General features: G+C 37.0%; 1 protein-coding gene across 1 annotated transcript; it reads left to right on the top strand.

Moving 5' to 3' along the window:
* Positions 1-453: 453 nt before the first annotated feature.
* On the top strand, positions 454-4254 carry LOC113299792 (26S proteasome non-ATPase regulatory subunit 14 homolog). The gene is made up of 6 exons (XM_026548878.1): positions 454-657; positions 774-951; positions 2410-2491; positions 2829-3005; positions 3101-3268; positions 3767-4254. Exons 1-6 carry the CDS (start codon positions 531-533, stop codon positions 3956-3958), a joined length of 924 nt encoding a protein of 307 aa, XP_026404663.1. The 5' UTR covers positions 454-530; the 3' UTR covers positions 3959-4254.
* The last annotated feature ends 6355 nt before the right edge of the window (positions 4255-10609 follow it).

The following is a 10609-nucleotide window of genomic DNA, read 5'->3' as shown; positions in this document are numbered from 1 at the left end:
GTGTATAAATATTGTCGGTAGACGATAACTACAATGCATTGTTATAAGTCATAGACTTAGGGTTGTGAATTTTACTAGATATCCATAAATTTGTATGTTAAAAACCCATAAACAAATAAATAAATTAAACCACAAAAATTTAAAAAACGTAGTAACAACGTTATTTAGACCCGTTGTAACCGTTTTCACAGCTATAATTACCGTTACATAGGAAATTCAGATCACAAATTATTTATTTTTCTTATTTAACCGTTATCACACCTGTTATTTTAAAAAAACGTCAAAAAAACGCGTTTTATTCCTATATAACGCGTTTTTGACCCAAAGCGTGCTCACACCCGTCAAAACACGTTATAACGGTCACACCTAGTACCTGTGACCTGGGCCGTGACCCGTTTTTCGAACCTTGACCGAGACCCAAAAACAAAACAAGACTTGCGGGATACAAAATCCGATTAGTCTCAACAATCTACTGTAGGAGGTCTGATCGAAATCATAGACAGTGAGAAGAAGAGTAAATCAAATCAGTAATGGAGGGATTGCAAAGGTTATTAGCAGGAGGAATGGGAGGACAACCACCTCCAGATTCACCACTCTTGGATTCATCTGAGCAAGTTTACATATCTTCTCTTGCACTCCTCAAGATGCTTAAACATGGTATCCTCTTCTTATTCTTCTTCTTTTTGATTTTTTTTGTTTCGTTTTTGAATTAGGTTTTCTTTGTTTTGTAAATTAGGGTTTTAATTGAAATATGAAATATGATTTTGTTACAGGAAGAGCTGGGGTTCCGATGGAAGTTATGGGATTGATGCTTGGGGAGTTTGTAGATGAATATACTGTTCGTGTGGTTGATGTTTTCGCAATGCCTCAGAGTGGTACTGGTGTTAGTGTTGAAGCTGTTGACCCTGTGTTCCAGACTAATATGCTGGATATGCTTAAGCAGACTGGCAGGTTAGCTCTCTCTCTCTATACTGTTAAGCTCACGTTTATAAGTTTATAATGGTTTAGTTAGGTGATGAGTTGAAACAGATGCACAATATTATGGCTGAATTGAAAGTTACATACTAGGATAGTAAAATTCTCACGTGCATTTAATAGGGACGAACATCTGGCTGTTGAGATGGACTTTTGGCTATGTTTTATGATAATTGTTGAGTTTTGCTAAGTTGGACCTTGGGTAAATATTTACGAGATCCCTGTTGACTGATAAATCCAGTTTTTATTTGTTGATGGAGTCTAATAAATCAAGTATGCATATCTATGCCGGAAACAAGTACCTGGATTGCCCCATGAAAGCATAGTACCTTAACTTATCCTATAAATCTGGTCGGATATGCTTTCTTCGTCTGTTTGCCTCTTTGATTGACTGGCTGAAAAATGTAGTAGTAACTATGGAATGAGTGCTGCAGATTTATGCTTGTATTCATAGATGTTTGTTTGTTAGTTTTTGTAGTCGATGTTCAAACCATATACACATCATTACGTCTGAATTGAACGTTACATACTAGGATGGTAAAATTCTCATGGGCACTATTTGACGTCATGACCTTGCTACTAGGGACTAACATCCAACTGTCCCGATGGGACTCTTGGCTATGTCTTATGATAATTGTTGAGGTTCGTGAAGTTGGACCGTGGGGCGTACAATATGAGATTCCTCAGGCCTAGTAAATCAAGTACACATTTTATACCTGAAACAAGTTCTGGATTTCCCCGCGAATGTATATTAGAAAATGCATATCAGCTTAGCCTGTATATAAATCTAGTAGGTTGTGTTTCTTATGCTGATTGCCTTTTTGGGGGCCTGACTGAAAAATCTAGAACTAACTATGTAATGACTTCTACAGGCAGGTAGTTTATGCCTGTACTCATAGATGTCTCATCTTAAATCTTTACATTTAGGTAGTGGCCCCTTGATTTTGTAATTATTATCAATTTTAAAGGCTCTATGGTTTTGTTTGTGGCGATTCTCAGTTCTATAAAAGTTAGCTATGGAGATTGTGATTATCTAAGTAACTTAACTTTGCAAAGAACTGCCAACAGTTACGGCTCATTGCTTAAAATGTGAATACTGATTATGCAATGCTATATAATGGGGCATGTTGGCTTTTCTTTGATGATAAATTCATTGAATTGAAAACAACCTTCATCTGTTGTGGCGATTTTAAGTTCAATATAGACTTAAAAGTTAGCTATGGAGAATGTGATTATCTAAGTAACTTTGCAAAGAACTCCCAACAGTTAAGGCTCATTGCTTAAAATGTGAATACTGATTATGCAATGCTATGTTCGCTTTCCGTTGATGATAAATTCATTGAATTGAAAACAACCTTCATCTGTTTTAGTTGATTTTGTTTATTTGTTGGTGACATGTTTTAAGCTAATTATTACCTCTGCATGCTATTGCAGACCAGAGATGGTTGTAGGATGGTATCACTCGCATCCTGGATTTGGTTGTTGGCTATCTGGTGTTGATATTAATACACAGCAGGTATGGTAGAGTCTAATGTGAACACTGTCAAGTTTCATTATACAGCCTGATGTTGATCATAGTGAGTTGCTAGTATCCAGCCACAAACCTTTAATATTAATAAGTCCCCAAAGTTTGTGAAGTCATAGGTCTTATGGGAAGTGTCAAAACTGGTCAAAGGCAGTTGTTTACTTTTCTCAAGGTTAATTCAGTTTATAGCTTACAGTGTCATGTTTTTTAGTTTTTTCTTGTGCATCAAAAGTCTTGATACAGAGTTTTTTGTGGTCTTTCTTATTTTAGTGATTCGTGCCAATGTGTTAAACGAACTACTTCTTCTGACATCATGTATCTCTTGCAGAGTTTTGAAGCTTTGAATCAGAGAGCTGTTGCCGTGGTTATAGACCCTATACAAAGTGTTAAGGGTAAGGTAGTCATCGATGCCTTCCGTCTGATCAATCCTCAAACCATGATGTTGGGACAAGAGCCACGACAGACAACATCAAACGTTGGATATCTCAACAAGCCGTCCATTCAAGTGAGTTTGGAAAACATAGTTGTGATGATATTATGTTGTGCCTAATATTGCGCACTCTCTAACCCAGTCATTTAATGTATGTCTTTTTCTTTCAGGCTTTGATCCATGGGTTGAATAGGCATTACTATTCAATAGCTATTAATTACAGGAAAAATGAACTTGAGGAGAAGATGTTGCTGAATCTTCATAAGAAGAAGTGGACTGATGGGTTGACTCTGCAGCGGTTTGATTCTCATTCAAAAACTAATGAGCGGACTGTAGAGGTGTGTGATTCCTTAACCTACGTCCTGTTTGGTTCTGCTAGTTCGTGAAATCTGGAGGACCATGTTAGACCTTTATATTTTTATAATGTCAGAAAATCATGCTCAGTTGAAGTGCTCCACCTATTGTGTTGCTATCTGCCGAGATTAACATTGTCGTCTAGCTGCCTTCGTTTTTGCTGTTTCTTGAGAGGGCACTGCTCGAAAACCATCTTAGTTCCTGGTCATATGGAAGTTCAGAATTTGGATATGATATTTCTTCTACCTGATCTGTATACTCAGATCTTCATTTTTTATTTTGTTCCCTATCTCTTTTGATTGCGACGTCCCTCGAGTGTATCGCCAAATGTTTGGTACCATGATCCCTCCAGTGAGATATCACAATTGTACTTCTGATGATTTCGAATGTTATACTAACTACTGATGACTTTCATCGGAGCTATTCATTACCTTATCTTGTAAACTTCTCATTTGTTTTAACATGTTGAGGGTACCTTGCAGGAAATGCGAAGCCTGGCCATCAAATACAACAAGGCTGTTCAAGAGGAGGATGAGTTGTCTCCGGAGAAGCTTGCTATTGCTAATGTTGGAAGGCAAGATGCTAAAAAGCACCTGGAAGAGCATGTCAATAACTTGATGTCGTCGAACATTATCCAGACCCTGGGAACCATGCTTGACACTGTAATTTTTTAGGAGTAATGGAGGATATGTGATGTGGAAAGGTGCAGGAAGGGTTCTGATACTACAGTAGCTTATTTAGATTGATCAGGTCTCTAGGCATTTCAGACGCAGGAAGGGTTTGGTGTGGAAGCAGAATAGCACTCAAATACCTACTAATTGTAGTTAACAGATGATACACCATTTACTGTAAAGAGTGTATGAACATCTAATTTTTAGCTTGTTTTTTGAGAACAACTTGTTTTGAGAACGAGTAGGTCTTTTTGTAAACAAACTTGGTTTTTGAGAATCCATACAGAATTTTGTCTCAAAAAAAAAAAAAACTTTCATATTCATCAGCTTACTGCTCATAAGGATACCTAGCTTCCTCCTCTGTATCATTGCTTTGGCCCATCGAAGCTCCATTACTTAGCACCAAGTAACAGCTTCAAAGATAGCTAAACAGTAGGCGCTTTGGCGCATTGTCCCTTTGTTCTGTGCCAATACTAGTGTCACATGCCCATTTAATCGCCTAAAATTTTCATGGGACATGACCGGCAATACTCAGTGGTTCAGTGAATCAACTTCACTCACAAGTACCCAGCCTTGCATACTTGCATCAAAGTATGCATCTGCCTTCACTCTTAAGGCTTTATGCCACGGAAGTCTTCATCTTCTTTCTTTCTAACTCTTTATGCCATGCATCAATCCAGTTGACAACTTCACAACATCATCATCATCATAAACACAAAGATATAACACAATAAACTCATTTTATTACATTAAGGAAGATTACATGCACAAGTCCATCACATGGACCAAAACAGGCCATCACCCTCTTGGTGATGCCTTATTCTCACAAAACATGAGACTAACTCTACAAACTCTCTCCTACTGATTTACAATGTCTCTCACACTATATATACAGTAGTTACATAGCCAAAGACCGTGCACAACACTTGCACACGCATGGAACAACCATGTGTCCCATAAGGTAGTTCCATAACCGCCATCATTGCTTTTCAACTGCTAACTTTTGTGTTTTCCAGCCAATTGATGTTGCACTTGTCCCAAACGGTTGTGGACACTCTAATAAGGTTATAAACTCATTTAATAACCCTTCCAACTTGTATCACACCTTTGACACGCTTGTAAAGCCAACAACCAACTTATAACCGCCACCTGAGCCATATTGCACCACTGTTGTGCATTTCCGAACTTGGCCTTGATCCAATGCATGGCCATCTTGGCCCTGCATCCTCCTTGCTCTAAACCAATGCACGGACAATCATTGTGCTTCAATCATCAAGGCCAACTCATTAAGCTCATTTTGGTTATTCATGCATCATATGCCTCACTTAGCCAATTTGCTCGACAATAGCAATGCTACTCATGCGTTACTAGCTTGCTTGCACTATTCAAGCTTTGGCCAGCCTTGAACTAATGCATATACCAAATCTTGACATATTCTACCCTCTTGCATCATCCTTGAGTTTGGAACAACTCAACTCCATGGATAATCCTTAACGCCAACATCGCATGTTGCATCTTGTCACTTTGGCTTTGCCTTGTATTTCCCTCAATGAAGCTTCATTGTGTCGGCTAATAAGCTTCATTATATAGCCAATTTTCTTTACAGTGTAGCGCCACCTTTGCGCATCACTGGCCTTGTAGGGTCTTGTTATCTTAGCACTTGACAATCTATGCAGTAACGCGCAACCTTTGCGCATCACTGACTTGGCCGACAATGCTGTAACACGCCATCATTGTGCATCACTTGTGAAAAAGTGGGGGTCTAACAACCACACCCAATATTTCGCTTAGCAATCTTTATGAACTAACTCCAATATACTTTTAAGAGAATCAACTAGTCAGTCAGACTCAATCTTAATAAAAGTATATCAAAGAGTTATATCTCACTTTCTCGATTCAATACTTACTCAAGCAAATAGAAATCTGCGAGTCTAATTGAATACAAGAGAAATAACTTGAACGTTACCAAAGACCAATGTTCAAGGATCAATCAATTTCAATCAACAACCAAAGGTTGGATTTCCCAATTGATCGATTCAACGCAGAACCTGTGATATTTCAATTATATAACAAAATATAATGCGGAAAAGAAATAACACAGACACCAGAAGTTTTGTTAACGAGGAAACCGCAAATGCAGAAAAACCCCGGGACCTAGTCCAGATTGAACACACACTGTATTAAGCCGCTACAGACACTAGCTTACTACAAACTAACTTCGGCCTGGACTGTAGTTGAACCCCAATCAATCTCACACTGATTCAAGGTACAGTTGCGCTCCTTACGTCTCTGATCCCAGCAGGATACTACACACTTAATTCCCTTAGCGGATCTCACCCACAACTAAGAGTTGCTATGACCCAAAGTCGAAGACTTTAATAAACAAACCTGTATCACACAGAAAAGTCTACGGTAATAGATAAATCTGTCTCCCAGTGAAATACATACGAGTTTTTGTTCCGTCTTTTGATAAATCAAGGTGAACAGGAACCAATTGATAAACCGGACTTATATTCCCGAAGAACAACCTATAATTATCAATCACCTCACAATAATCTTAATCTACTAGCGAAAGAAGATATTGTGGAATCACAAACGATGAGACGAAGGTGTTTGTGACTTCTTTTATATCTTGCATATCGGAGAAATCAATCTCAAGCCAATCTTACGATTGTACTCAAATACGATAGAAACAGCAAGATCAGATCACGCAACTACAAAGAAAATAGTTGGGTCTGGCTTCACAATCCCAATGAAGTCTTCAAGTCGTTAACCTACAGGGTCTCAAGAAGATACCTAAGAATAAAGGAGAATCGACTATAACTAATACAACTAGTATCGCATAGAAGGTGTGGGGATTAGGTTTCCCAGTTGCTAGAGTTCTCCTTTATATAGTCTTTCAAATCAGGGTTTGCAATCAATGTTAGCTTAGTAACAAAGCATTCATTCACCGTTAGATGAAAACCTGATTAGATTCAATCTAATATCTTTCAACCGTTAGATCGAACTTAGCTTGTTAAACACAAATGAAATGCACGTTTATTTAGGTTTGTTTAACCGTACCCAAACATGTACACTTAGTTGGTTCAACAGTAGTTAACCAATGGTTATCCATATGAGCACTTCCATATCAACCATATTCTTCTTTACCACAACTAGTTCAAATGACTCAAATGAACTAGTTAGAGAGTTGTCAATTGCTTAGGTCTTATAGAAGTATACAAGACACAGTCGAAGCAAAAACGATTTGATTCACTCGAATCAATTCATGATCTTTATAGCCACGGTTTGCAAGTATGCATTCCTTAGTTTATATAAGTTTAAGTTCACGAATAACCGTTTTTAGAAAATAACCAACTTAAGTACGCATACTGCTACGTGGACTTAAGTACTTGGAATAAGTTTGTTTTTAGTTCACAAACTCCAGCAGAAATTCTCGGGCCGTGAACTTCCGACAGTGCGCGTACTGGTAGGCGGACTTTAGTTCCGGTTTTCCTGAGCAGCAAAGTTCGCATACTTTGGTTCAAGGAATAAGGACTTACACACGTATGTGTTACCACACAATGTTTATATCCTTCCAAGGTTATATATTCTAAAATCTCATTTCCACCATTGAAACATTCTTAGAGGACGTTATATAGTTGTTGTTCACAAACCATTTTTCGTCAAAGAAATTTTCAAGTAATTGAAACTTAATATGACTTTCATCACTAGTAAAGATGAAATTGGCCAAAGCGAAAGCTTACCAACACATATTTCGAGAAATAGATAAGCGAGATAAACTCGGCTCGAAATAGCAAATGTGTATAATCAAAGTTTATATAGCAATACAATTTTTGTCTCAAGATAGGAGATAGAGTAAATAGACTTTTGAGTGATAGATAAGTTCAAGTCTCCACATACCTTTTAGTCGATGAAGTTCCACAAGTTCCCTGTGTAGTTCTTCGTCTTTGTATGATGATCGCCATGGAGTCTTGAGCTCAACTACACTTTCTATCCTAGTCCGAGACTTAGCTAATAGTAAATTAGAAATCAAAACTTACAGTTTTGATCACTAACGTTGACAAACATGCTTGAGGTAGCAACACATGTGAGTTCGACCGAGCAATGCTCTAACAATCTCCCCCTTTGTCAATTTTAGTGACAAAAATATCAATACATATGGAATACAAAATAAATAAATAAACTTTTGTAGCTTGTTTTCCACATGTCTGATCTCCTTGGTTCTTCAACATTACTCGAAATCTTCGTCACTTCCAAGTACTCCAATGATTCCAAAGGTTGTAAGTTTAACATCATTGTTGTTGAAAATCCGTAGCTATTACAATGAGAAAACAAGAATTCTCAATCATTGTTACACAGTGTCATAGTATTATTACACAACATCAAAGTTCAATTGTATCACAACTTCTACAACAATACTATGGTGATATGTATCACTCCCCTTAGTCAATAATCCATCTCACATGGAAACCATTCCCCCTTACATAATGTTCCGAAAACCATATGTATTTGTAGTGTGAACTACACATTAATTCTCCCCCTTTTTGTCAATAAAATTGGCAAAGGTACGAAAACTAGTGGGATCCTAATGAAATTTCCATAAAGACATTACATGACCAAAAGAAAGCACATATCAACTTTTTAGATGCCATCATATAGATGAAGCTAAATGCATTCATCAAGGAGTTTATAAAGATACAAGATAACCCCTATAATATTCCACAACCGCACTCCCCACAAAGATTTGGCAATTAAGCACAAGTTCAATTAAGAACTCTCCCCCATAAAATGTCATTCCCGAAAGAACAACAAGAGAGACCTTATTTTCACAAGAAAAGAAGGATATCTTTGGACATAACAAATCACATACGAATATGAATTTGAATCCAAAAATACTCAATTAAATTAACCACAAGAAAACCAATGATTAATTTAATCGGAAATGCTCAACATAAGAGAACTTACGGAGCCGCACAGTATATACATAAAAAATATGGATCAGGGAAGATCAATACTGCGGAATAGACAAGGATTCATTCTATTTTTCATCACTATTTGCACAATGACATATAACAGACATAATCCTCGTAAACAGAAGTTCATCCTATCTTCCATCAATATTTGCATAATGACACACAATAGGCTTAACTTTTGTAATGTCAAAATTTCATTCATTCTTTTATCAATACATGCATATCGACATACGAACGACTTAACTTTTGACAAGGTATGGGACAATCATAGTTCACGGACGCAAACACACATATCCCATAAAAATTGCAATATATAAAACCATAAATATTAATACTGAAAAAATCATATTTCAAACAATTTTAGAATTTGACCAGATAAACCTAAAAAATAAACATGAAAACGTTGGACATATCTATGTGTAATCACAATAATGGCTATTCCAAAAACTAGTTATCCTTCCTAAAACACAAGAAATAAAATTCTCATCAGAATATTTACTAGAAAAATAAAATCAAAGTTCACTGAGAATCTCATACCTTTCAATGAACCCGTCAAATAAGGTATCACTGATTTCCTTTACTCTCTTGACCGTAGACACTTCATGTTCGTGAGTTAGAACACTGACTTTACGATCAACAACCCGAGCAATATGTCTATCCTTGACACAACCCATGATGAGCTTCTTTTGATTCCGTATCAGAATATTCTGATTAGTAAGGATTCTGGCACGACCATCTAAGAGTTGGTTTATTTGCATTTGAAGATTTGCAAACTCGACCTTTGTATCGTTCTGGAAAACGAGTTAAATCCTTGAAAGAATCATCAATCCAAGAGTTGTGATCCTTTCTTTCAAGCATCTTCTTTAGAACCAGCTCTTGAATCGACTCACGTCATTGAGTGTCTTTCTCCATATCAAAGTGCACAATCTCTTGAGATTTTGCAGAATTCTCCATATGAATTTTTTGTTAGGGATGGAATAACACAATATAGAGAATATATATGTGTTTATCAACATGAGAAAGAACTCTTGTTATGTAAACCCTATGAACTCGTAAGAGGAAGACACGACGTTTATGGACCGACAACAAAAAGAACACAAACACAAAAAGTATTATACAACACAGTTGAGTCTTTCTCAATCATCATCCTTGCACCTCTCAAGTTAGAAACAAGGATAAGGATACCTGGAATCAGGTGGTAGAGTGAGAAGTAATCCCACTACGATCATTGAGGAAGGAGTTGTATAGATCATCTGAAAGTTTAACTTTTGTGTTTTTGCCCTTCTTCGGTTGACTTTCACCCCAGATGAGTAGGAACCAACTTGTTTAACATCTCCGTCAGAAGGATTTCTCTGAGGACAAAATCTAGGACCTCTTGAGATTGGTTCAAGAGGGTCAGGGTACAAAGAGAACCATTTCCTAGACTTAGATTTACCAGACTTATTCTTATAAACACAGGGAATGTGTTCATCAGCGGCACATGAATTTATACCATTGAGATGAACTTGTAACCTATGACGATTTCTAGAAGAGAGATCATTTTTATAAGATTTCTGGTATTCTGTGGGCACGAGACTCACTGTAGAAGTCGTCAGACAATTTACTCCATCGATAGTAGAAAGAAGCAAATTATGAAGATTAGAAATTTGTTTTTTCCTAGCAAGACAATGAATATCAT

This window comes from Papaver somniferum, chromosome 7, assembly GCF_003573695.1.
Source record: "Papaver somniferum cultivar HN1 chromosome 7, ASM357369v1, whole genome shotgun sequence".
In the NCBI taxonomy this organism is placed as follows: Eukaryota; Viridiplantae; Streptophyta; class Magnoliopsida; order Ranunculales; family Papaveraceae; genus Papaver; species Papaver somniferum.
Note: the sequence above shows the minus strand (reverse complement) of the source record. Positions and strands in the feature narration are given on the sequence as shown.

Bases quoted from the DNA above. Each gene is read 5' to 3' on its own strand.
- LOC113299792 (XM_026548878.1), top strand. From the start codon at position 531: ATGGAGGGATTGCAAAGGTTATTAGCAGGAGGAATGGGAGGACAACCA. The intron at 952-2,409 runs GTTAGCTCTCTC...ATGCTATTGCAG, and splicing joins ATGCTTAAGCAGACTGGCAG to ACCAGAGATGGTTGTAGGAT. The intron at 3,006-3,100 runs GTGAGTTTGGAA...TTTTTCTTTCAG, and splicing joins TCAACAAGCCGTCCATTCAA to GCTTTGATCCATGGGTTGAA.